Source organism: Temnothorax americanus, unplaced genomic scaffold (assembly GCF_048541705.1).
Source record: "Temnothorax americanus isolate GAGA-0224 unplaced genomic scaffold, ASM4854170v1 Scaffold5, whole genome shotgun sequence".
In the NCBI taxonomy this organism is placed as follows: domain Eukaryota; kingdom Metazoa; phylum Arthropoda; class Insecta; order Hymenoptera; family Formicidae; genus Temnothorax; species Temnothorax americanus.
In genome coordinates, this window is record NW_027509657.1 from 8144521 (window position 1) to 8171208 (window position 26688).

The following is a 26688-nucleotide window of genomic DNA, read 5'->3' on the forward strand; positions in this document are numbered from 1 at the left end:
ACCTTAAACACGTGCAAGCGCGAGCGAACACAAGCGAACTAAAATCGAGCACGTGTGGAAAGCGTGCCGGAGCCCGGAGCCGGAGCCCAGAGCCCGGAGCTCGAACGACGAGGGGCATACATATGTATGTACATCTTGTTTTAATTTAGTGATTTTACGAGATGAGTAAAAGAAAACTTGACGACGAGACCGACGCCGCTCCGGCGGACACCGAGGTCAAGAGAGTTCTATCTCGTTTCAAATCTGACACTGGCCAAGTTCTACCCGGTGGCTTGTTGGACCTGCCGGTTGATATAACCGTGGATAAACTGCAAGCAATTTGCAATGCTCTGCTGCAGCAAGAGGAGCCGTTGCCCCTAGCATTTTACGTGAACAATGTAGAAGTCACGGACGTATTGGAGAAGTATGTTGGCAAGGATTTCAGCATCAGCGAGGACGTTGTGGAGATTGTGTATCAGCCGCAAGCGGTATTTAAAGTCAGAGCTGTCACGAGATGCACCGGATCCTTAGAAGGTCACTGGCAGCCACCGTGCGGCACTCCATATCCAATGAAATGATTAATTCGTAAACTTTCGTTCCCGACTTCCATAGGTCACAAGGAAGCCGTTATATCGGTTGCGTTTTCACCGGATGGCAAGCATCTAGCCAGCGGTTCCGGCGACACAACGGTCAGATTTTGGGACATCTACACGCAAACGCCGCATTACACGTGTGAGGGGCACAGACACTGGGTCTTGTGTATTTCCTGGTCACCCTGTGGCACTAAGCTGGCTTCTGCCTGTAAAAATGGATCGATTTACTTATGGGATCCCAACACTGGCAAACAAATAGGTAGAGATCTAAAAAGTATATTCGTCAAACTTTCTTTCTCCCTAGGCAAGAATATAGTCTTTTTTTCACGTTTGTCAAACAGGAAAAGCCATGGCGGGACACAAAATGTGGGTGACGTCTCTGTGCTGGGAACCCTATCATAAGAATCCAGAGTGCCTATATTTAGCGAGTTCGTCTAAGGACACCGACATACGAATTTGGGACACAAAGAGAGCACAAACCTGTCGAGTTTTGTCCGGTCACACAAAAAGCGTTACTTGCGCCAAGTGGGGTGGAAACGGCCTTATTTATTCTGCCTCTCAAGACAGAACTATCAAAGTGTGGAGAGCGGAAGACGTACGTATATCGAGCAGTTGAAATTATTCCGTTGAAAGCATTCTGTTACATTTCCAACCGATTAAGTCAATTTCAGGGTGTATTGTGCAGAACCTTGGAAGGCCACGCTCATTGGGTCAACACTTTGGCCTTAAATGTCGATTACGCGCTCAGGACCGGTCCTTTCCAACTGGGATCGACTGCAAATCGAACGGACAGTCCATTGGAATACGCAAGAAAGCAATATGAATCTGTAGGTGAAGAGAGACTTGTATCTGGATCCGATGATTTCACATTATTCCTGTGGAAGCCGGAAAGAGAGAAGAAACCTATCGGTACGTCGCACGTGGTCTTAAAGTACAATTAAGTCGATCAGTTGTAAAAATAAGAAACATATATCGCGGAAATATATTTTTCAGCAAGAATGACTGGCCACCAGCAACTTATCAACGATGTTAAATTCTCGCCGGATGGTCGTACGATTGCGTCAGCATCCTTCGACAAATCCATTAAATTATGGGAATCTAATACCGGCACGTATATCGCTTCGCTAAGAGGTCACGTTCAAGCGATTTATTCGATAGCGTGGAGCGCTGACTCTCGTCTGCTGGTTAGCGGTAGCGCGGATTCAACTTTAAAGGGTAAATGCAGGCGTATGAAAACTTATCTATTTAGAACGGTTGAAAGAGAGTAACGTAATTCTTCTTACAGTTTGGAGCATGAAAACTAAAAAATTAAGCCAGGATTTACCTGGTCACGCTGATGAAGTTTATGCGGTTGACTGGTCACCCGATGGTCTACGAGTCGCTTCAGGTGGGAAAGATAAAGTTTTGCGACTGTGGCAAAATTGAATATACAAGAATAATAATTCAAGTAAATAAATTTGTAAGAAAGTTAAATGTGGTTTTTTGTTTTTTAAGTAAGTTATTATTATTATTACGTATCAACTGATAATGTTATTAATGGATTAAAAACTTAATAATTTTTATAAAGATCAACAGCCTTATATCTATATATGTATATAAAACAAAGTCGGGTTGACCATATAAAATAGGGGTAGAATTTCCCGAAAGAAACTATTTTTCGTTACCGGGGCGAAGTCCGGGTTACCAGCTAGTAAATAAATACAATTAAAACAATTGTTTTTTTTTACGATTGAACTTCAAATCCAAATTTCTCTGTGCGCTATATATAATATTATTAGTCGATCGACCGTGATGCATAAGCATGACGCGCCTGTGGAACGGCAACCCGCCGTACGTACATACATGCGAGTAATTGGTTTAAACCTCTTCGAAGTCGAACAAAACCGTATTTTAAATATTCTACTTACACCTTATACGGCATTGCGTGAGATACCGTAAAAATGCAGCTCTTTAAAATAATTGATTGTCAAAAAATAAAAACTATTTTAATATGTCCTATAACACATATCAAGAATATATATAGATATATACGCGTTTATTATCTTACTATTTTAAAGATAATTGTCGAAAGCTGACGACAACATTGATATATGACATCACAATATAGACAAAGAAGTGTCAAAATATACAGGAGCATGTCGATATAGCATATCTTTTAAATTATTTTAAAGGATGCTACAATCAGGTGATCTGCTCCAACTCGCGCGAATTGTCTCCGCTGATTGATGGCAGTCCTATCCCCCGAACGAAGCGCGAGCGGCGAACGTGCTCCGCACCGCACGCGACTGCGCACCAGTGACCGGACACCGGACACCGGACGCCACTGGCCCCGAAGGAGGTCCCACCCCACGTCCCACGTCCCACGTCCAGAACACCAGAGTACTCTCCACTCTCCAGAAGATCCTGGGCCCCCGGACGTCTAAACTCTAAACTGGGTGTTCAAAGATGACGTCTGACGAGTGAAGGATCTAACCTCCCTCGTTTTGTATATTTATACATTGCATTTTTATCGCGGTGCGACCTGGTGCGACCATCTCCCTAGGAGGCTACCATGGTAAAGAGATATATACGAATGATCTTTCTCGCTGTATCCGCGGCGCGGACCTCGATAGAAAGAGGACACGGCACGCCCGTGTCTCGTTTTGTCGCGGGACATCGCGTCGGAGTTGGTGAAACGTGGTAAAGGTGGAAAGAAGATTTGCGAAATGTGTGCGCGAACATTTCCAGGACGACGATGCGGCCGCGCTGCAGAATCTCGAGCAGCTCATGACAGAGTTCTTCCGCCCGGAGACGACGAACGAGAGGAAGCGCACGATCGAGCGCAGCTTCCAGGAGTTCGCCGGACAGATCGATTCCTGGAAGCCGTGTCTGCATTTCTTGTCCTCCACGAGCAACCACTACGTCAGTATGTTCGCTCTGTCCACTCTGGAGGTACGTGTGCGAGCTTCCTTCGCGGATATAGGATATAGATATAACGCTCCTTTCGATGCGACGTGACGCTTCTCAGTCTGAATTATTTGACTTATCGTTAGACGACCATCGGCAGGAGGTGGCCCATCCTTCCGTGGGAAGACAGGGCTCTCACGAGATCCACCTTGTACACCCTGTCGCTAGAGAGGGACGTCGCGTCCTTCGTGAGAAACAAAGTAGTGAAACTGGTAGTGGACATAGCGAGACACGACTGGCCGCATTTCTATCCGGATTTTTACTCTAATATTTTACAGGTTTGCGAACAGAGACGGTTCTATATATTTAAATGTAATGTATGTATGTGAATTATATGCATTTGACTCTCTGTGAAACACTCCGATTTCTGTGAAACAGCTGTTGGGCCACAAACACACGAGACTGCTGGGACTTGTATATTTGAGAACAGCTTCGGAGGAACTAGCCACGCCGAGAGAGGATTTACCAATGCACAGGAAAAGCGAGCTATTCAGGCTGTTAAGTGCACAAGTGCCTCTGACTTTGGATACGCTTACAGGTACGTATTATCAAGTTTACGTCGTCTTACGAACGTCGTATCGCAAATAATATCTTGAAATTTCTCACTTTGTTGCTTCTAAAAGTTCTTCTGAAAGAAACTACAAAATTGCAAAGCCGTTCTGGGACCGTGACACCACCTCCGTCACCCACCGGCGGACAAAGTCTTGCACCTGCGCGAGCGGTGTTGGACGTCGAGGGATTAGCAACGGGAACGAGTGAAGTTTGCACAGCTGCTCTTGAAGTTCTGGCGCACCTGTTTAGTTGGATAGACGTGTCGGGCAGTATCTCCGGTAACTTATTAGATGCCATTTTCACATGTGCCAAATACCACGATGCGATGGTAGGATTTTACTTTCGTGAGAAGAATCTGCGGTAGCGGATGAGACCACAACTATACATTTGTTAACGTTTCCACAGAATGGCAAGCAAATTGAGATGGCCGTTCAAGCTTTGACTACGATCCATGAACTTTTATACAGACCATTCTCGCCCGACGAGACTGATACATTGTTACTGGAGATATTTCAGAATGGCGTTGGTTTATTCCAGTTAATGGAACGTCTGGACTCGATAGAGGAGAGGTGTGAACCAAATGCGTTTAAGTACGAAGAATTTTGAAATGTTTTCAACGCGCGAAATAAAATGCGTTCTTTCAGCTACATGGAAAAAATGACCGAGTTTTTGCAATTGTTTATAACGAATCACATGAAAAAGATGGAGTCAAGCTCAAAGTTTCCAGTAAATACATTATTGGAAGTACTGTGCCATCATACATTCCAGCAAGCTTCTACCGTAAACGGATATCTCCGTTGTCTAGATGTTTGGACCACTCTTTTGGAGAGCACTCAGTCGCGATACTCTGCCGTCGCCTTAGCTCTCGCCGAGCGGATCTTACAAAAAATGAGTTTTAAATTGAACGCTCGGGTATTGAGAGATCTCGACACGGAAAATTTGGACGAGAATGTAAGTTTAATCTCATAAACTCTTAAACTCTTACTTAAAATCAATAATCGTGCGTGTATAATATCTCACGATCTCTCTTTTCAGGAAGAAACAGAATGGCAACATTTTCTAAGGTGCAATATAGAATGTTTGGCAAAGATTGCTGACATTTCACCTATCCCGATATTTACGTTATTGGTAATTTCTAATTGGCGGACGGTCTTATCGCTATTATGGAAGCATTCATAATGTTGGATTTAATTTTTTTAGTACCGTTCGTGGAGAGAAGGATTAATCGTTTTTGGTGAATTAGGCGCGGCAGTCGCTAATGGCCGAGTTATTTTATTAAATGATGCAGAGGCATCAAATGTGCATGCGCATCTGAGAGATTTAGCGTCGATTACCCAAGCTTTAACCAGGCTATATTCTCTTTTCATCGGTAAGCAATCGAGCGATTTTTATTAGTTTTCGATTACAGAAAATATAATTGTCTGTGTCAATAGGAGATCGAGCAAACATCGATCAAGGTTTAGCCGAAGAAGTTGTGTCACAAACTCTAGAGGCGTGTATGTTTGCGAGAGATAATCAGCTGTATAAAGCAGCGATACAACCAGCCGCTATCGTAATGGATCTCATAGAAGTGTAAGTACCTAGCTGTAATCTACATGTTTTTAAGCATGTAAAAGCATGATTAATGATATGCCGTGACATGTACGTACTCGTTATGTATTGATTTGCGCTATTAGACATTCACAGCTTTTGGCTTCTCTTCAAGCATGGTGTCATTGGATAGCCAGAAGACCGAAGGCTAAGGAAATGCTCTGTCAGCGTTGCATCGATTCGTGTCTTTGGGCAACGACGTATACCGCGTCCTGCGACCATCCGCCTCCTCCAAATCTCATCCACTCTGCCATTCATCTTTTTCAAAGTATCACCGCCATTTTAAAGCCCATCTTATGGGACCAACCGACTTTCAGGAATCTAATTTCTATGGGCACGTATCCGTACTTGAAATCGGATACGATTAAAGTTCTACGTAGAGCATTGATAAACGGGATTATATTACCACCTGGTGATGCAGCAACGAGGCAAAGGTTGTTGGGTAAGCTATTATTACTTTGTGTAAACTTCTGCAACACTGTCTATTTAACCGTTCTATTCTTTAAAGTGATATATAAATATATAAATATTTTATGTCTAGATACTATGATATTAGCTCTGTCAGCACCTTTGGGTATGCAAGGACAACCAGTGCCTTCAGAATCGACAATTTCGATTACGATAATGCCACTGACTCAGCTACTAGAAGATTGCGCGTCATCGTCTACGACTATAAAGAAGATGTTGCACTCGTGTCTAGAATCAATCGTAAACAGGACATTAGAATTATTGTCTTGTGCGATAAGGTGCCAGAGTATATGCGAATTGTTACTTAGCTTCCTACATTCGGCATTTTCAGTATTACAACAACAACTGGGCTCCGAATTTATGCAAAACGCAGTTCAAGGCATGTTGCAACTTTATACCAGGTTTGTACAAAGTATTGTGATACGAAGGCAAAACTGCTTAATTCGTTGGATTGTTATCCAAGTGACAAAAAATACGTTCAATATTTTCCTTCTTTTACTAAATAATATGTACTATTTGTGGATTTTGTCTTCTCACTTGTTAAATTTTTTTGAAGAGTTCAGAGTTGCTGCAAAATTTGTATGGCTGTTACATGTATACTCTTAACAATGACAAAAATCATATTACGTTCTAAAAATTAAATTGTTACAATTTTAACAAAATATTAATTGTCTCATTCGCAGGGAAAATATTTCTGCTGGTCCAGCGTTGGATCAGTTATTGGAAATTTTGATACTTGTCGTATCAGCACCCAGCAATGCATTTAAAGCGTTTGTTCCCTCGATAACGAATCTATGTTTGGGTCAAGTATGGCCTGCTGTTGGAAGCAACCTAAGTGCTCATCCGGATACGACGTTAGTTTTACTGAAGCTCTTTCACAGGTAATACATTGGTAGTACACATATCATATTTTTGCATAAATATTATAATCTTCGCATTAATTTTTAGTATTCTTATGCATCGGTGGCAATATTTCTATAAGGCCTCGGTACTACTGACTCTTGTATTTCCTGACGACGAACCTGAGCACAAAGAAGAATTAGTAGCAATTTTAGAGGCTTTTGGTCAAGCTCTACTTCAGTCGGACGTCAATATATTCCGACAGAGCTTGCAGAGTCTCGAACAATTAAATATCAGATGGCGACTTTATCAACGACCCGTATTCAAAGTTCATCTTCTCGAGAGATTTCTAATGGCGTTGTTCACAGTTTTATTTCACCGGTGAGTATCTCAGTATTATTTTTATTGATAACGTATATTATATGTTAATAATAATATGTGTTCAATTATGTATGTCTCATTTGATTTATACAGGTCCCACAACTTGTTGGCAGATGAAATAGCTGCGGCTATTCATAGTCTAGCATCTGTTAATATAGGGTGGTTTTTTAACCACTTTTTACCAACATTTTTGGCAACTTGCGAAGGCGTAGACGATATGCAAAGAGCCACCTTGCTAGGAAACTTTGATAAATCCACGGTATGTTGTATCCTTGGAAATTGCAATGGACGTACGTAAATAACTTATAACACATCATTTTTAGGATCAACCTACTTTGACCAGATCAGTGCTCCAGCTCATTTCAGATTTAAGGTGTTACCAATTGTGTAGACCGGGTTGAAGCACGAATTTGTAACTTGAGAGGGAATTCACGACGAGAGAGAGAAATTATTCCATAAGACTTCTACAGTGGCATTTAAATAAAATTAACATTTCCATCGAATCTCTCCTGAGTGCCTCTAGATAGATACAGATACATGAGATACAAGAGACATTAACTGTAACGAAAAAAGACAAACCTTTTGTAAACATTTACCATTCTGTGTATACCACTGCCGCACCATCCTCTTGTGATGTTGTAAATGTTATTATTGCGAATAAAACGCGTCTTTTTATATGTCTATAACCGTGTATATTTTTATAGATAGCAACATTTTCCGTGTGTCATCTGTATGGCTTTAAATCTTACAGAAGTACGTGCCTCTAGTAAAACGGATAAAAATACAGCTAGAAAATGATATATGTTTATGCTTTATCACAAAGATTCAAACAAGTTTCTAATAGCGCACACCATTTCTCATTTGTTATTAGTGTTGTGTGTTCAGATACGGCGCTAAGTAAGATATCTTTGTATCCTTATCGTCTTTCTTCTCTCCCTCTCTTTCTCTCGATAAACAACGTCACTGATAACCCGAGCTATTTATTGACTTGGCGTTGACGCGAAGTCAACGAATTTAGTCTGTATAGTAACAAGCGACCGACAATGTCACATTTGTTGAAGAAAAGTGGTTGCTACATTTCCCAATCCCAATTCCAAATGACGAGACACTTAGTGACCGATCCAAAGTATGGATTTTTAAAACAATTAGGTATCAACGTTGAAAATCCCGGACTCTACGATGGAAGGTGGGGTGGTTCTGGCAAGGTAAGTAACGTTAATCCTGTCTCTTATCGAGATAGATAATGAAGTACAATATGGAGAAACCGGAGGGAATCTTAAATAAATTACGTAGCATGATTGCGATAACACCTAAGCAAAATAAATAATTGAGTACAATTAATCGTACTCATATTAAATATAGTTGGTAGAATCAATATCGCCGGCGACCGGCAAAGTGATAGCGAAGGTCCGCGAGTCCACGCCACAGGAAGCTAGCAATGCTGTAACAGAAGCACGTAAAGCGTGGCCACAATGGGCATCTATCCCGATGCCGGCTAGGGGAGACATCGTACGGCAAATTGGGGACGAGCTCAGGAGATATTTGGAGCCGCTGGGACGTTTAGTATCCTTGGAAATGGGTAACTATCTCAACGAACGTTAAAATTTTACTCGCTATAACAGCTTATAATTGCAGTATATCGGAATGTCTATGGTGTGTATATATATATATATATATATATATATATATATATATGTTAATTAATGCAGAGTGCATCATGCCGTAGGAAAGATATTAACGGAGGGCATAGGCGAGGTCCAGGAATTCATCGATATATGCGATTATGCGGTCGGGTTGTCGCGGACATTACCCGGCAGCCTATTCCCGTCGGAGAGAAAGAACCACGCGCTCTTGGAAAAATGGAATCCTTTAGGCGTAGTCGGCGTCATCTCCGCGTTCAATTTTCCCATAGCGGTGAATATCATTCCCAGAGAATATTGCGCGATATCACTTCGCTTTACAGCTTACAACAATTTACTGACTCGCCGTCTCTCAGGTATATGGCTGGAACAGCGCTATCGCTATGGTCTGTGGTAACACCGTCGTCTGGAAAGAAGCATCGAGCACACCTTTGGTAGCCATCGCGACTACTAAAATAATCGCGAGCGTCTTGGAGCGCAACGGTATCCCAGGTTCCGTCGCATCCTTGATCACCGGTGGGCCGGATGTCGGAGAGACTCTGGTGAACGACAAACGGTCAGTTTTGATCTAGATTTACTCTATTAATATGTCGTACATCGCGTATTGAACAGGCCGGTAACGATTGTCATTAGGGTACCTCTCATTTCATTCACCGGAAGCACGAAAGTAGGAAGACAAGTAGCTCTCAAGATTCAGCAAAGATTTGGAAGATCTCTATTGGAGCTCGGTGGTAACAACGCATTAATCGGTGCGTACGTCCTTAAAATGTCAATTCTATAACGCTTATACCTATGCCATAGATAACACATGCATTCGTAACCGTTTCTCCTTTGTCGACAGTCGCACAGGATGCCGATTTAGAAATGGCAGTGAGAGCAGCGGTCTTCTCATGCGTTGGAACAGCTGGACAAAGATGTACCACTACCAGGAGATTAATATTACATAAGAAGATAAAGAACGAATTTCTAGGTAAATATAAATAAGAAAATGTCTAGTCGCCCCATGTTACGTAAAAATTTTTAGGGAGATTGAAAACGGCGTATAAAAGCATATTGGACCGAGTCGGAGACCCGTTGGATGACGGTGTGCTGTATGGACCGTTGCACAATCAGCCAGCAGTCGACGCATACAAGGTATGTGCGCCAATTTAAAAAATTATCTTTTAAGCGGAGTGTTGGTCAAAAATTAATCCACTCCTTTTAACGCGTATGGAGAGGGAACTTTTCGATCAATCCGATAATTTTTGCCGCAGGCAGCAATTCAGAAGGCTGTAGAAGCCGGTGGCGCGATAGAATTCGGTGGAAAGCAAATAGAGCGAGCCGGTTTTTACGTTGAGCCGACGATCATCTCGGGTTTACCAGCTAGTGTCGAAGTGGTGCAACAAGAAACTTTCGCTCCGATTGTGTACATCTTGGAAGCAAACTCTCTGGAGGAGGCCATCGATCTTAACAACGGCGTAGAGCAAGGATTGAGCAGTAGTCTCTTTACTAAAAGTATTGGAAATGTATTTCAGGTAAATTTATAACAACCAATACATCGTTGAAAATGCGTAATGTTGCGTAATATTACGTATGAGCAAATTTATATACAGCGTACGATCGAGTATATTCGAGCTAATTTATCGAAATTAATTCCTCGCACAGTGGATTAGCCCTCACGGATCAGACTGCGGAATAGTCAACGTCAACATCGGCACCAGCGGTGCCGAGATAGGCGGCGCGTTTGGTGGTGAAAAGGCCACGGGCGGAGGCCGTGAGAGCGGAAGCGACGCGTGGAAACATTACATGCGGCGTGCCACCATCACAATCAATTACGGAAACGAGCTACCTCTGGCTCAGGGCATCAAATTTGAATAACGTCAATAGGCGTGTTTTTTTTTTTTTCCCCGAAAACAAATCAGCGCTTTAATTCAAACCGTATAAAATCCACCTGAATGTCGACGGACGCTTTCTTGTGGAACTTGTAAGCCCTCGGCAGGTCGTATCTGAGCTCGGCTATCACCGTTCCTCTCGCACCAAGCTGCGTTGCTTTCGATAGAACATAATCCCGCGTGCTGCTCTTGTGCAGAGAGTAAACCGCGTTGGACGAAAGTTTGATCGCCGTTTCCAGAAACTTGATGTCGATCCCGGGATTGTTCTTGGTGCCGAAAGGTGGGTTCATTATAACAGTATCAAAGTATTTTTCAAATCTTCCTGTAAAACGTGAAACGCTACATATTTGTATCTTTAATAAATAATACAATGAGATATTTGTACATTTATAGTTATAGATACCTGGTAAATATTGCAGTACGTCGCACCGCACAATTTCGACAAAGAGTTCTATGTCACTGCAGTTTCTGTACTGTATATCAACCGCGTCGGAATCTATTTCGAATCCAACTACGTATGCAGCATCAAGCATTTTGGCACCCAACGACAATATGCCAGATCCGGAGCCTAGATCCGCTACGCTTTTACCTTTTATGTCGTCAAACTGTGACTGTGCGGCGTACAACAAATGCGAGGCAATATGCGCACTGGTGGCATACTGCTCGAGTGAGACTTTTGGTTTTTCAAAGACATCCAGTTGCCGCAGATATTCCTCCAATCGACGAAGTCGAAGCCCAGCCATTATTAGAAGATTATCAACCGTGATCTCTCCCGAACAGAATCTCGTCACACCTGATATTTATATAAAACGTCGATCTCTAATTCTTTGACGACGAAGTCTCGTTAATGTTATTGGTATATATAGTCTTTAGTAACATTTAATTGTTTACACACATCAGTATTGTTCAGGACAGGTGGACTCATTTATTGTCAAATCTAGGGAGAACCGGTAATATCAGGTTTCCGAAGGAAGAGTCCTGCGTAACGAAATAACCGAACGAAGCTGCGTGTGCATTATGCAACGCTGCTCTTTGGGACGCACTTATCGCTACGCCATCGTTAGATTGCGTTGCCGTCTATAATGAAGCAGTATATATATCAATGTGTACTAAAGCAAAATAAAAAATAAAAAAAATAAAAAAAAACTTGTACAGAATACACTTACTATACTTGACGCGGAGCCAGTCGACGAGACCCCTAACGACGTATTTAAGGTCGGCGCGACTCCTTGCTTCAGAAGCATCTGCTTCTTCAGCTGCAGCTCCTCTAAGATTTTTCTATTCTGCAATTCTACAAACGAGCAAAGTAAAAAATTTGAAAAATGTGCAAAGCGTGAGATAAAAGGGTATTGCATTCTCATTAGAATCACCTCTTGAGTTTGATTGCGAAAAAGCCATCAAATTCGCACAAATAATTCAATAACAACGAAAATCACCACGCGACGTGCGTACAGGTTATACTATTACTTATTAAACCCTTCCCAGGGGACCTGAGAATGAGAATCTGAGAAAGCACATACATAGACCCAATGGACCCAATGATAGTAAACTAATAGACGATAAACTCAATATAATCTTAAAAGGAATATCGCTGTATCTTTCACATATTAAACATGTGATTGGTTGACTTGTGCATTATGACTTTATGACATACACATAATCCGTGTAAACAAACCTTAAAATTTTCCATACGGCATACAATTTTCCGCTACCTCTACGTGACCGGCGGAACGATGATCAGATCGACCGCGACCGCAATTAGTTGTTGAGAATTCGTCGCTAGAGGGCACTGGTGTTCGCTCGGTGAAATGTCGCCAGGAGGCGCCGGAATCGCTCGAACGACGACGTCACGCATGCGTCGGAAGTGCGCAGACGCCACCTCGCGGGGGCCAGTCCGATCGCAGAAGTGTGGAAGTGATCCCGAGGTGTTCACCGATAGTTGGCGGTCGTCCCGGTTTTCACGCGATTCCCGACTCCAGGCGGTCCTACGTTCCACGGTTATTGCTGCTCCGTGAAACAGACGTGAGTATTCGCGCGAGAAGCCCGGTTACGGACGGCGAAACCTCGGCCTCGGCAAGGAGGACCCCGGGGGCGCGGAATCTCAAGGGGGGAGCGTCGAAAGCGGGGCCGCGGCCGGTGGCGAGAGAGAAGCGGAGGCGGCGGCGGCGGCGGCGGTCGCGCACAGTCACAGACGAATGACGGTGACGGGTTCTAGCAAAATGGCCGTGCGCGATCTACAACAAACGGTCGTCCCGCACGTCGCGGTCGCGGCGTCACATTTGGTACATACGTTTCATCCGCACGAGAGTCGCGTAGGCAATCGCGCGCGCGCGCGTACACGCGACGGCGACGTCAGCGTTTTCGTCTCCGCGACGCTCCGAACGTTGTCATCGTCGTCGTCGCGGTCGCCTCTTTGAGCGTGGCCGTCGCAAGAGAGAGAGAGAGAGAGCGTCCGGACCCGTCGTCCGCGTACGACGTATACGCGTCGCACGTCACCAGACGCGAATTGATTTTCTTCGCGGACTGGCCTCGCGCCGTGACCACCGTCGGCCGTGCGTCGCAGCAACCTTCTCCGAGAGAGACGTCTCGGGTGATGGCGTTAACATCCTTATTTATCCGTTGAATGAGGGGCGCATACGATGCACGGTAGACGCGCGAGCTACTTTGACAGACTTGACTCCGATAATGTGCGATCAGCTGTCAGCGGGACTCCGCTCTTTCTCTCTCTCTCTCTCTCTCTCTCTCTCTCTCTCTCTCTCTCTCTCTCTCTTTCATCTACTTAATAAATGACGATTCGATTCTTTTGTCGAAAAAGATGCCGCGGTCAAGTTGTTTTTTCTTTTGGTTCGCGGCATCTTGCCATATCACTTTGCGTGCATCAGATATTCGCGTGTTACAGATAAGCGCGGCAACGTTTCCTAGGAATATCCCGCCGAATTTCCCGAGCACGCTCTTTACCAACCTTGAGGCGGGAGGCGGCCTACCGTTAGCGCAATCGGAGCACCTGCCGTGACCTTCGGCGAAGCCGGTCAACGCTTCCTTTCGGATTACGCGACTCCTGGAACGCGCCCTCCCTTCGACGTCGCATCGCTTGTTTGTCGTATGTCTAAATTTCACGTCTGGTTCGGGGTCGAGAGTGACACCCGCGTACGTTAACTTTCCAGGTGTCGTCACTCCCTCGTGCGATCGATTCTCCCGAGTCCTGTTATAAGACCGACGGCGAATCGTCCGCATCGGATGGGAAAAAAATGAGTCCGGGTTCGCGATCCTCTGGATAGAATCGCGCGAACCGATGCCAATTGCTCGGCGATCTCTCGGGGCCTCCTTCCTCGCTAGTTGATTCCGCGTTGGCCCCGCGACTGCGCCGCGCCGCGCCGCGCCGAGAGTCTCGGTCTCTTGCCTAATTGCGCGACACACGGATAACGATACGCGTTCCTCCGCCAGATCGCCAGATTCTTGACAAATGAATCGCGCACAGTCGTGCCGATTAAAATCGCGATCGCCCCGCGGATAAGAGATCCGACCGCCCAGATACCGTTGAATTTCGCACGTTAATTAGTCGCGAGTCCCGAGGATTCGAAGCTCTCTAAATCACCAAGTGGGAAACGTAATCTCTCTCTCTCTCTCTCGAATTTGTTTTAACTTATCAGGGCGATTGGAAGTAGCTTTTTAATATATTGATTAGATAGTCGCAAAGTAGATCACGTTTCATAAGTAATCCACGCGATGACAATCGTATAATTATGTTTTGTAACGAGTTTTTATTAGGTTTTTAGTTTTATTAGCTGCACATCTCTCTTCCGAAGCTTCGTCGAGGACGACGTCTCGCGCGATTCAGATAGATCGTTGCTCCGGTCGAGCAACGGTCTCAACCAGTCGACGATTCCCTGCGGATACCTAGTCGATTCCGGCGTTTAATATGCAAGTCGCTTAATCGGGAGAAGCGCACGGAGCCGCAGATAGATTGTAGGAGCGCGAGGTCAGGAAAGTCGGCAGTCACTCACTCTGGACCGATGATCCCGGAAACGTAACTGTTATAAAGCGAACGAGCCAGCGGAGGATCGATCGCCGACGGTGTATAGAGAGAGAAAGAGAGAGAGAGAGAGAGAGAGAGAGAGAGAGAGAGAGAGAGAGAGAGAGAGAGAGAGAGAGAGAGAGAGCGATTGGCTGCGATAAGAATTTACGACACCGCCTCGTGGATTAGCTCGTGTTATTATACCGAGATCTCTTTATTGAGCAGCTGTAAGACCTTTGCACAAAGCTAGAAAGGAGCCTCCGACATTAAGTATCGCGGCAGACTCGCCGTGCGCGAGACATTGGGAAATCAAAGCTATCAAAGTCGAAAAAAAAAAACACTTCTTTAAGCTAATGATCCAACACTAATTCAAGCGAATGACTTCCTCGACAGTTTCGTAAATCGTTAACGTAAATAATAAATTTGTGCTGTCCACAGAAAGCATTCAATGCAGGAAGATTATTGTTCCGCATAGGTCTCTTACTTTTAGATAGAGGAGAGCCTTGACCGCCTAGGGTTGAATGGGCGAGCGAATCTCCGAAAGGAATTCCCTTTTCTCGCCGCGGTACGGCGCATTATCGTGCCGTTGCTCGGCAAGGACATCGTAACGTACGCATATCCTCCGTTTACGCGGAACTTTTGACTTTTCACGGCAAGTCGCGGCCGCGTGCATTTACGCGCGGCGGCCAAGATCCAGTTTCTCGAGCCGAGTATATCGTGCGCTCCTTGGTTGACTAGCCTGTCGCCCCATTCATATTCCGTGCGTGCGTTCGCCGAAGCGAGAGGTACATTCTTACGTTTATTACTCTTTCTTCTTTCTTATTTCGCCACGCGTTCTCCATTCCCTACTCTGTTATCCTCCACGTTTCTCTCTGTCTAGTCACCTCGTTATTCATTTATATATGTTGTAGTGTGTCGATAGGTGGACCCGTCCCGCGACCTTCCTCGGCGAGTGTCCCAATCAAATGCACGTCGACTGCTTTTTAACGACGTTACGCCGGCGTTACGAGGTAGAAAGAGGCCGTTATGAATATTTAAATGCACCGCAAGACGAAAATATACGCTCGACCGCCAGGGTGGGCGTGCTGTGCCGTGTCGGTTTATCGATCACGGCGCATCGCGGCGCGAACCATCGCGTCGCGGAAGCGTCGCGACGACGCTGCGCCCGCGCCGACGCTACGCCACGCCGCGCGCCTTTACGACTGTCAAGGTCCTTCCTCCTGATCGTTCCCTCGTTGGGATTAGCGATTTGTACTATCGGCTCTGCTCTCTGCTTATGTTCTGTCCAAGACAACTGGTATTTTTAAAAAAATCATCATTTATTACTGTCGATTATCCGTGCAAGAAACTTGAGTCATGGAGTCGAGACTCATACTCTGTTATAATCGTATTATCGAGCCCTGCCTCGAATATATTTTTTTTTTTTTTCAGAGTGAATATATTGTCAATACAAATGTGATATACATACGCAAATTTTTTTACGAACAGGCTCATATAATTAATATACATTTCGTATAATGTACTACAGTTTTTTGCAAACATTCGAATCAGCGAACGTACACAGCTTTCTCTCCCTCTCCCCCTGCCATGTGTATCGATTTTCGTTTCTCAACTCGACAGGAAATTGCGTATTTAATTTTCAACGTTCACGCGAGGGGGGTAATGATCGGCATGCGACGCGACGGCCGGCGTGATTTAACGCAGGCATAACGTGCATCGTTTCTGCGACGTTAAATTTGATATTTGTCGACGCTCACGGTTCCAGGCAAAAATCGACCGCGCGCGTACCCGCAACCCGTTTATTATCGCCACGTCAGCGTCGTGATTTCGAACTTCACTTTTCAAGCCGCCTTTCCCTTTCGTGCGACGTCTGGTGAAAAGTATACGATCGATCCGGCGAAATCGCGCCGCTGAGAATCCCAAGCTCGGCCGCGAAACCGCCGCTTTCCGTGCGCGCGACGTAAGCTCGCAAAGTGGTTCCCGCGGCGAGAGCGGGCAAGACCCGCATCAGGTTTCTCTCTCCCGCGCGACGATGGAAAGTAAAATAAACCACGACATTGATTTCAGGCGTATTGTGCGCGCGCGCGCCCCCGCGTTATATTATACCCGCGGAAACAATTCGGCACGGTCGGCTCTCACGAGGCTCTCCGCCGCCGCTTAGCTTCTTTCCCCGTAATAGAAAAATACGACTACTGCTAACGCGTTTTGCGGTAGACGTATTGCGGTAGACGGGAATAAAGCGGGTATAAAATGTACCTCGCGCGTAATTCTCTGAAATAATTTTGTATGCAAAGAAGGAGAAGTATTATCCGCCAAGTATCTTTGTCACGTAATATATCGCTTCGTTACTGTTGACATATTGAATAAGGCTATTTCTAGTAAAATTTTTCTTTTTCCTGGAATAAAATTATCTCAAGGGGGAAACGGGATATATATGTATATACATTTCTCTTTCTATTGGATTATTAAAAGTATACTAAATTTTTATTCCAATTTCAACGTAAATAAAAGCAAATTAAAGATGTAGATTAGTATTCTTAAGTGACGTGTGTAATTTTTTGTCACAGGCAATACCGATGGCGCAGGCGGGGCACTGAGATCATTGAGAGGTGACTGGAAGATCTAGTCGCGCTCCACGGAACCCACCATCGAGGTATCCAGCCAGGTCACACACGAGGATCATGAAAATGGTGCTGTCTCAACGTCAGAGGGAGGAGTTGTAAGTTGACCTATACCGCGTACATCATAAAATACTACCGATTTGCATGTTTTCCATCCCGACGTTTATACGCTTAACGGCTTCCCTCAATCTCTTGCCCTCAGCTACGAAGCTCCTATCTCTTTCTTTACGAGTTGTAGGGGTTGATACACGCGAACGCGTATAGTCCGAGGAACGGATCAATCGAGGAAATACACAAGGTTTCCCCTCGTATCTCGCGCACCACCTACGCTAAAGTTCTCTCTCGCAACAATAGTTTCAATCTTTTCTTTATATTCTGCGAGGACGAGAGTTGTCATTCATGAAAAATCTTCACAGATGCATTCCTAGAATTTCAGGTAACTATTAATAAGCTTTCGAATGCTCTTTGTACTCAATTTCAATTTATTGACGTCGTTGAGCTGTTATTAAAATTTTTTCAAATTTTTATTAGAAAACGCAATAGGGCAATCTTTTGAGCTACCTTGGCATCGTTAATTGGCATTGAGCATTGAGCCTTAATGAGCTAACTATGTAATTGGTTTATTACATTTTGCATAATCGTGGGCGCATGAAGGTGTGAGAGTTGCATAGGGGAGTCGCTCTTGAATTTCCTCATGCCTGCAAGCCTTCGATTTCACATATAGAGAAGTTAGAAGGCCCGGCGTAGATGACTAGATGAGTCACTCGCGCAAGCAAATAACGATCTCCGAGAGTCGAGAGTTCTTCAGCTCGTCGAGCATTCGCTCCGTGTGACTGTGTTTCCTGTTCGAGTGCTGTCGCGCGTATTATACCCGCGGGAGAATCGAACGTCGTCAATCGTCGCCATTATCTCGCCACGTCCCAATTCCTGCTTATCTTTCAATATGAAACGCGTATTTTTGCGCGTCACCGGTTATTTCTCTTCTCGTCCCCAATCGTCCTATGACGATATTAAGGCAGTCGAATCTCGTTTTCCTTCCGGCAAGACTTGAAAAAATCTTGAAGAGTACGTCCGAAATATGTTTGCGCGAAATAATAACTTTTGTTTCTCAGCGATTCAAAAAATATATTTTCGGATCGTATTAGGACCGGAATTCCTTGATACTTTTCTCTTTTTTCTTTTCATGGCTCAAGTATTGGACGTTCCATGAAAATCTCTCACTCAAAGTGAACTCTTGGATTATTTAAGCAAACTGTTTATAATTAATTCCTCGGTTTTGTTTCGTCCTTCTCGTGCGCGAGCGACCCGCATACGACACGGCAACGCGACGTCAACCGAGGACACCGCCGCGGCATCGATCGTAAGTATTCTCGATCTATGCCGAGTACGTCCTATGACGCAAAATCGCTCGTCGATCTCGGGGGCGAGCGGCGGGCACGTGCGGGGAATGGCGGGACCGGGTGGTGAGGGTGTCTGTCGAGCACGCGCGAACTGCGGGATCGATAACTCCCGCAGAATGAGTCGGCGGCGGCGAACCCTCGGAACGAAGAGAGGAAGGGGATGAGAGCTGGTTCTCCGCCTAAGGGAGAGGGCCTCTCATCGATTAGCACAGGTGTACCTTTGCGCATCCATGTTGTTTTCCTCCTAAGAACGCCTACCGACCCTCAGGGGCTGCACATGTGTAACGTCTTAGCAAGTGGATGGCGAAACGATCCCTCTGGCGTGCGACTTTCACTTCCGCGGGCTTCCCGTAAACCGATACAGAGGGTTGAATGAAAGGTCGATTAGCATTTTTAATAGGGGAACTGCCGTCGAAGGTGTATGTGGTTTCGCCATCTGGATAGTCGATATTTTAATAAATATAAATTGGCTCTTCGACCTTTATATCCTCTTAGGATTTTTTGAGTTTTCTATTATAGTTTTACATTTTTTTTCCCCCCCAATATATCGTTTTCTTTTATTAATTATAAAAAACAAGTTACGTATAGGCACACAATTTTTCTGGTAATTAATAATGCAAAGTATCTGCATGTTTGTGCTCTGAGAGATTGTTACAAGACGGTTATAAAATTTCTAGGGGCTATACACGAATAAATGTATTCCTAAGTGCCAAGTAGGTTAATAGTTTTTATTTGTGACATTAAATTAACATTTGTGAACGTAAAGTTGATCATGTAATGTATATATCATGCAGTTGCAGATGAGGAGAGTCACGTCGATGTAGACGCGCTTACTCGAAAAGTTTAAACGTGATATGTAGATAACGACGAGATGATTTCACGCTGATGTCAGCGTTTGTTTTATACGCTAAGGGCCTGACGGAATGACGTACCCTCCGCTCCCTGCATATCCATTTTCACGTATTCACCTTTACGCCGAGGAGCTCAGGATAGCGCCTCAGGACATCGCTCTCTGCACCTCACGCTGCATTCCTGCGGCGAGCCGAAACACAACATGTCTCGCACACGTCATCGTGCACTCGCTGCAGAGCGAAAGAGGAGGGGGGAGGGGGGAGGAAAGAATTTTGCGGCTCTGAAGTTCTATTGTACCGTTACGCTCGCCGTCTATCCTTCCGATCTTTGTATACGAGAGCACCTCTCGAAACGTGCGGCGGTATCGCCGGTAGCGATCTTGGCCTCTCCTCTCTCGGCTCTATCTTTAATTTATACGATGAACGATGAAAGGCGTGACGATCGGAGAGCGGAGGAGTTTAATTTCGATTGCTGCAAGTGTTTCTCGCATTCGTTATGCTCGTGTCTTAAACGCGGCGCAAACGACGTGCCTGTCAGCATCCAATTTCCGGAAAACGTTTTGTTTGTCGTCCTTAATGCTGTAAGGACATCACGCGCTGATATTCTTTTTTTTCTTTTTCAAGCGTCACGTCCTAGAATTCTCGCCAATGAGCGACATAAGTGCACTTTCATCATTTCTCACGCGACTATAAGAACGCGCGTACGACATCCGACATCGCGAATGGACCGTGCAGCCTAATGACCATGTATCCTCGTGCGATGGAAGGAAAATAGACGCAAAAGGAGAAGAAACGTCTCTTCCGTGATGCCCCCGTAATAATGCCATTTGCAGACATCAGTGCGACAGTAAATATCCCAAGCCCACGGTGATAGATATTCTCTGGATCAATCCCGAAATGTTCCCGGAATAAATTTCAAAAACCGATTCTTGGCGTTCGTCGGCGAATGAATTTCGAATGCCACGGCTTTCGCATGGTTGCTTGCGTACGGACCCCTGGGGCACGCACTTGTACGGAACAACTTACTGATACGCCGTTACAACGCCTTCGTATTTATAGAATATCTTTTCTCTTTTCTCTCTCTCTCTCTTTCTCTGTCAGGTGCGTGACCTATTGTCACGAGATCGTGCGTCGTGTCTGCTGCGTTTTCCCGTGCTCTCGCACGAACCTCGGACGTGCGGGTGTCGATTGACGGATCGCCTTCCGCACTCACGGAGACAATGATCCCTGCCTGCCTGCCTACCTGCCTAGCTCGAAACATTATTTTCCACTTTTGTACCTGCGGCAACGCACACATACCCACATACCTGCCACTTGCGGATGTCCCGCGTGAGCATCAAATGCAGAATTTCTCACACTGTTAAGCGCCCCTATGAATTTACCTATGTCATTATCCACTTTAGCCTTTTCTTAGTTTTCCGTGAATTAATGCGTAATTAGCCGCCGTGAATCACCGTGTAGAACCCCACGTTACGACGTTCTAAGTTGATTGTACACTAGAAGGCACGTAGCAGCGAATGAATATTTTTTTCCAAAAGATTATTGACACATCTTGATTCTTTTTTTTTTTTACGATACGTAGGATTAGCTTTCATTGTTGGAGCTTCTAGTCTTCGACTGAACTATATCCATATTCCACAGGTTTACTTATTATCATTTATTTATTGTGTAAATAAACTTTTAATTTGCCTTGATATCAGCTGACGACAGATAAGCCTACCGGTCTGTTTTTACACGAACTTGAGTGTTTCTACAATCAGTACTGCGCCGTCAAATTACACTATACAACGTACATTATAAATTAAACGTTCTCTTTGTTGTTACTCGTTGAGATAAAATTTTATTATATTTTTATTTTATTATTTATGCGTGTTATGCGAATTTTTGCTTTTACAGTATTTAATTCAATACGCGCGCACAGATATGTCAATGAATCATTTTTATTATCTGCATGCTTTGTACTCTCAACAAATGTTGAATCGCGTTGTGGACGTTGAGAATGACGTTTCTCCATTCATTAAAACGAATGTCAAATCGGCACGTTGCAGCGGCGGCTAATAGCGGATGCGGCCAGCGCACGTTCAGCTTTCTGCCGAGACAAAGCGGTCTTGTTTTCTTTCCTTTTTTTTTTTTTTTTTATATTACGCCGCCAGCGAGTTGCTCCTACGCGCCACGTGTTAGCCGTGCAAAACAGAAATCGCGAGGCATCGCGAACGATAATTTACCGTCACGTGGAGTAGTCAGGTGGATAGAGACGAACGGCCGACTCGGGGCCTTTCACCCTGGCACAAGTTTGCCCGACTTTCAATCTCTTTCCCACGTATACAACCTGCCTCACGGCCTCCCCCTTACCCGTCCATTGTGTCGGATCGCAGGTACGGCATTTTATCTTTATCTCCGCGTCATAAACAGGCGGCTGCGGTCGACGCCAACGCGGAACAATCGGCGATTAAAGCTATCGCCTGACACTCACGTCTTCTCCGTCTTATCCTCTCCTAGTCCTGTTGTGATACTTTTACTTTGCAAGAAAGCGTATACGGCTAAGCAAACAAGAAAGTTGGAAGAAAATCATCTAAACGTTCCTCGACGATTATCTATTTATGCAAACGTAATAAAGAGATAGAGACGAGCCTGCCATTTTTCTGCCTGCTAAGTTTCCGCGTTGGTCGTAAAAAAAAAAAAAAAAACGAATTGACGCTTCTAGAAATAAGGCGATCGCGGATTACCTTAGCACGAACGGCTATCAAGATGCATTGGAGGCATTCAAGAAGGAAGCCGATATGCCGGGAGAGGTGGAGAGGAAGTACGGAGGCCTCTTGGAGAAGAAGTGGACCTCGGTCATACGGTTGCAGAAGAAGGTAAAGTCCCTTCTTTTTGAGAGATCGTTTCTCTGGACTCTCGCGTCTCCATAGTGTTGCGTGCACAGAAGAATTCAACGGTATATTATGTCAGCTAAGTGATTCGTTGTACGCACTCGCACTGTAACGCGTTATAGGTAATGGAACTGGAATCTAAACTCTCCGAGGCCGAGAAGGAGTTCATAGAAGGCGCGCCAACGCGCGGCAAGAGATCGCCGTCCGAATGGATACCGAGGCCGCCGGAGAAGTTCAGTTTGTCCGGACACAGAGCCCCTATCAATAGAGTTATTTTCCACCCGGTTTTTAGTCTTGTAGTATCCGCCAGCGAAGATGCTACCATTAAGGTGAGAGAGCGACGCGCAAGTAGACGCGGTTTGCTTACCGACGTCGCAAGTTTTCAAACTAAAAACAACTTTTTACACATTTGTTTTTTAATCCTTCAAGGTGTGGGACTTTGAGAGCGGTGACTTCGAGAGAACGCTGAAGGGTCACACCGATAGCGTACAGGACATCGCGTTCGATGCCTCAGGCAAGTTGCTCGCCTCCTGCAGCGCGGACATGTCCATCAAGCTGTGGGATTTCCATCAGTCGTTCGCTTGCGTCAAGACTATGCACGGCCACGACCACAATGTCAACTCGGTCGCGTTCGTGCCGCAGGGTGACTTGGTCGTGAGCGCCTCCAGGGATAAGACTATCAAGATCTGGGAAGTGGCGACGGGCTACTGTGTGAAGACGCTCACCGGACACAGGGAATGGGTGAGAATGGCACGAATCAGCCCGTGCGGCGAGCTCATTGCCAGCTGTTCGAACGATCAGACTGTTCGGGTATGGCACTTGGCGACGAAGGAGACAAAGGTACGCCAGTCAGTCCGGGTTCCCGCCTCGCTTTTCACAGGCCAGTCCAACGTTCCGTCGTAACGCAAAATCGTTTGGACGTGTCCACAGGTTGAGTTTAGGGATCACGAGCACGTGGTGGAGTGCATCGCATGGGCGCCGGAGAACGCGAGGGCGTCGATCAACGCGGCGGCCGGGGCGGACAACAAGGGCGCGCACGAAGGGCCCTTCCTCGCTTCCGGCTCACGGGACAAGATGATCCGCGTGTGGGACGTCGGCGCCGGGGTGTGTCTCTTCACCCTCGTCGGGCACGACAACTGGGTGCGATGCATCGTCTTCCATCCTGGCGGCAAGTTTATCGTCAGCGCGTCCGACGATAAGACGCTGCGAGTCTGGGACACGCGCAACAAGCGAGTGACGAAGACCCTCGAAGCACATCTTCACTTCTGCACTTCTGTCGGTTCGTACACGTGTCCCTTTCACTTTTCTTCCACGTGACGCAACGTTTCCCCACAGTTTCATTGAATTATCAGACGCGGCCTGTCACGTTATTTGTCACATACATATATGTTCACGTCGTTGACCACAGATTTCCACAAGAACCATCCTTACGTGGTCACCGGGAGCGTCGATCAAACGGTGAAGATTTGGGAGTGCCGCTAGTCACCGAATTTTAAAGATTTTTTCCGTCGGACGTCGTGTGCGGAAGCGAACGGAAGTATAAAACGAGAAAAAAGACGAACGCGCATCCATTTCAATGGAATCGGCCGGAAGAGTAAGCTGCTACAAAAGCTATCGTACATATGCTATTAATATTAATATTATTATTATACATAAACACACATAAACACGTATGGTTAAGAGCTCTTTAATTAATTTATAAAATAAAGTATAAGTGGTACGTATATTATAAAATACATCGTTTTACGGCAATGAACCGCGCTATTCGAGGAGAGTGAATCGAGAAACGGTCACGAGGATCAAACGATCGAGAGGACGCTCCCACGAGTTCTCATTACGGATCACCTACGGGACGTGGGGTCACTAATGCCATATACAATTACAAGAGTTATATTCCTTTAGGCAGTTGTGCAATCGTAGTAGGCATTATATTCTGTACATATACATACACGTGTCTTTACTCACGCAGCGCGAAAATTCGATGTCGTTGACGAGTATAACTCGCCTTTGATTTACTCTTACTCTCTTCGCCTGCTTATGCACGGTATCCGTTAAAGTATTAGTTACCAGCTGGTCGTATACACACGTACACACGCCGACACACGTACGCGCGCAAAGAGAAGAAGATCGTCCTCCTCGATTATGACCCTTGCGTAAGAACACGGCGAATCTCTTTAACTTTCTGTCGGCAGTGGCGAAAATTTCGGCTGTGGCGTCACTACCGCGCAACTACGATGGTAACTTAATTCGTTGTCACTTGTATTGTTCGCGCGCTCTCCTCGAGAGTTCTTGAGAGAACGAAAGATGTTGCTCCTTCTTTACTCATATATTATATATATTATATATAAATATATATATATATATATAAGCATATTACACGCAGTACACACACACACACACACACACACACGCGCGCGCGCGCGCGCGTATAGACGCGCAGTGTCTTTGTACTATACAAAGTATCAAGTGTTAATGATCGTCTAATGTCGGCTCACGTATGTTCTGAATTGTTATCACATTTGCCGCATTACGAAACATCTGTTTTCTGGGACACGTAACATAACGTCACAAGTGATATAAACCACAAGCGATGACAATGATACAGGAACAAAAGTGACATGACAACGCAAAGATCGTCTCAATCGCAAACGAATATATTGTTACGCGTCTGTGCGTAGATCGGATTCTCTTGAAACGACTTGCCCCTTTGGAATTGGATTTACATATGTGTATGTATAAATCTGAATCTGTGAATTTCTCTCCGAATCGAGAGATGTCAATCGAACGGTCTCATTTATTTCTGAATGAGGCACGGAGAGTCAGGGAATCGCCTGACGAGATTTAAAAATTTCTGGACTGTAGAATGATGGGACGAATCTAGAGAATGCGACTGAGGGCTCGAGCGTCCGAGTGGAGCCGACGAGAGAGAGAGAGAGAGAGAGAGGAGACTCGTGAGGCGTAACGTGTGAAAGTTTTTAGAAGCGCGTAGTTCATTGCGTGGGTTTCCATTGAGAAGGTAGTACTAGTTGTATCGTTTAGTTCTAACTAGTAGTAACGGTAGCGCAGACATTACATAGACATAGACGAGATAGAGAAGGAAGATAAGGCGAAGATAAACTTCGGGGAGAACTGCTAATTTAACGATTGATCGACACACACAGAAACACACACAAATATACGTGTACACTCATACACAGGCATAGTAGATACAAGAGACAAAGCGTCCGACTTTACAGGCATTCGAATAAGAAGGGACATTCGCACACGTATATAAAACGTGGAATCCGTAATCGATAATCGAATCGCTTAATTAAGGATGATTTTTCCAACGCGCGACACTTGTTTACCGACCGCTACCTTACCCTACTGTTCATTCAGCCGAATATAAGACAAATCCCTCTCCTCCTCCCCCCCGTCCGAGAAGAGAAGAGATACCCCTCAATTTAATGTGGTACTAAATTATTTTGGTGAATAATAAACAGAGTTGTCACTGAAATCGTTATATGTATGCTGCAAGTATCATCACACCTACACGCGTCGTATCTTCGTCTCGGAACGGCATAATTTTTCTTTTTCTACGTTTGCAGGTATTAAATCTGTAGTCCGGTTCCGTTGTACCCTACGCCTACGCCTACGCTAGAATATCCGTAGTCTCGATCAGAGCGGTAAACTTAAGGAATCCCTCCTCCTCTGCAGAACATATTAATTAATCGACATGTGCATGACAGTATTTTATATAGTGTACAATAGGGCAAAGAGAATTAGCAGCGTAGCATTGTAAGCGAGACGCGCATACCAAACACCCACTGTGCGTGTTTATACGTAGATGTAATAAAAAGAAAAAACCAGATAAAAGAGAAAACACGAAAAGTCACGTTGTAGCGTCGCATGTCATCATAAGATTCGTCACGATGATTTCTGTGTTGATTCCGCTTTCCACCTGCTTGAGTAATAATGACAAGTAGATTTACAATAAAGTATTCTTTGTCATTTGTGATACACAGGATTGGCAGACGTTTATTGTGATCCTGAAACGCGCTACGCGTGCTCCTTGGAAAATTTTCACCT

The 26688-nt window shown here is 45.0% G+C and overlaps 6 protein-coding genes and 1 long non-coding RNA gene across 9 annotated transcripts; 4 read left to right on the top strand and 3 right to left on the bottom strand.

Annotated features, from left to right (window-relative positions):
* Positions 1 to 8: 8 nt before the first annotated feature.
* Positions 9 to 2140, top strand: Nle (notchless protein homolog 1). The gene is made up of 6 exons (XM_077418611.1): positions 9 to 513; positions 592 to 831; positions 914 to 1167; positions 1244 to 1481; positions 1566 to 1787; positions 1858 to 2140. The coding sequence occupies exons 1-6, from the start codon at positions 162 to 164 to the stop codon at positions 1995 to 1997; spliced, it is 1446 nt and encodes a 481-aa protein (XP_077274737.1). The 5' UTR covers positions 9 to 161; the 3' UTR covers positions 1998 to 2140.
* A 640-nt stretch (positions 2141 to 2780) lies between these two features.
* Positions 2781 to 8035, top strand: Ebo (exportin ellipsoid body open). The gene is made up of 16 exons (XM_077418569.1): positions 2781 to 3126; positions 3300 to 3503; positions 3605 to 3796; positions 3897 to 4056; positions 4142 to 4398; positions 4476 to 4639; positions 4715 to 5021; positions 5106 to 5198; positions 5271 to 5439; positions 5504 to 5642; positions 5747 to 6102; positions 6202 to 6529; positions 6812 to 7009; positions 7077 to 7349; positions 7443 to 7608; positions 7673 to 8035. Exons 1-16 carry the CDS (start codon positions 3124 to 3126, stop codon positions 7748 to 7750), a joined length of 3087 nt encoding a protein of 1028 aa, XP_077274695.1. The 5' UTR covers positions 2781 to 3123; the 3' UTR covers positions 7751 to 8035.
* On the bottom strand, positions 6201 to 6918 carry LOC143904208 (uncharacterized). Its single transcript, XR_013258864.1, has 2 exons — positions 6778 to 6918; positions 6201 to 6696 (listed from the first exon to the last, which is right to left on the bottom strand). It is a non-coding gene; the product is annotated as an uncharacterized LOC143904208 (long non-coding RNA).
* Positions 8036 to 8341: 306 nt separating the features above from the next.
* On the top strand, positions 8342 to 11236 carry Aldh7a1 (aldehyde dehydrogenase 7 family member A1). The gene is made up of 9 exons (XM_077418605.1): positions 8342 to 8554; positions 8712 to 8928; positions 9076 to 9263; positions 9346 to 9545; positions 9623 to 9738; positions 9831 to 9959; positions 10014 to 10123; positions 10243 to 10503; positions 10634 to 11236. The coding sequence occupies exons 1-9, from the start codon at positions 8393 to 8395 to the stop codon at positions 10844 to 10846; spliced, it is 1596 nt and encodes a 531-aa protein (XP_077274731.1). The 5' UTR covers positions 8342 to 8392; the 3' UTR covers positions 10847 to 11236.
* Positions 10470 to 11603, bottom strand: LOC143904199 (rRNA N(6)-adenosine-methyltransferase Mettl5-like). Its single transcript, XM_077418641.1, has 2 exons — positions 11264 to 11603; positions 10470 to 11182 (listed from the first exon to the last, which is right to left on the bottom strand). Exons 1-2 carry the CDS (start codon positions 11601 to 11603, stop codon positions 10887 to 10889), a joined length of 636 nt encoding a protein of 211 aa, XP_077274767.1. The 3' UTR covers positions 10470 to 10886.
* A 178-nt stretch (positions 11604 to 11781) lies between these two features.
* LOC143904207 (SOSS complex subunit C homolog) lies at positions 11782 to 12503 on the bottom strand. Its single transcript, XM_077418651.1, has 3 exons — positions 12231 to 12503; positions 12027 to 12151; positions 11782 to 11937 (listed from the first exon to the last, which is right to left on the bottom strand). The coding sequence occupies exons 1-3, from the start codon at positions 12256 to 12258 to the stop codon at positions 11782 to 11784; spliced, it is 309 nt and encodes a 102-aa protein (XP_077274777.1). The 5' UTR covers positions 12259 to 12503.
* Positions 12504 to 12723: 220 nt separating this feature from the next.
* Positions 12724 to 26619, top strand: Lis-1 (LisH and WD40 domain-containing Lis-1). 3 transcript variants are annotated; one of them, XM_077418623.1, is made up of 8 exons: positions 12726 to 12882; positions 13760 to 13960; positions 17443 to 17594; positions 22452 to 22605; positions 22743 to 22949; positions 23050 to 23460; positions 23551 to 23899; positions 24029 to 26619. In XM_077418623.1, exons 3-8 carry the CDS (start codon positions 17557 to 17559, stop codon positions 24100 to 24102), a joined length of 1233 nt encoding a protein of 410 aa, XP_077274749.1. In that variant the 5' UTR covers positions 12726 to 12882; positions 13760 to 13960; positions 17443 to 17556; the 3' UTR covers positions 24103 to 26619. The 3 variants fall into 3 exon arrangements, with proteins under 3 accessions (XP_077274748.1, XP_077274749.1, XP_077274750.1); XM_077418622.1 differs by lacking the exon at positions 13760 to 13960 and having other exon boundaries at positions 12724 to 12882; XM_077418624.1 differs by lacking the exons at positions 12726 to 12882; positions 13760 to 13960 and adding an exon at positions 13003 to 13142.
* The last annotated feature ends 69 nt before the right edge of the window (positions 26620 to 26688 follow it).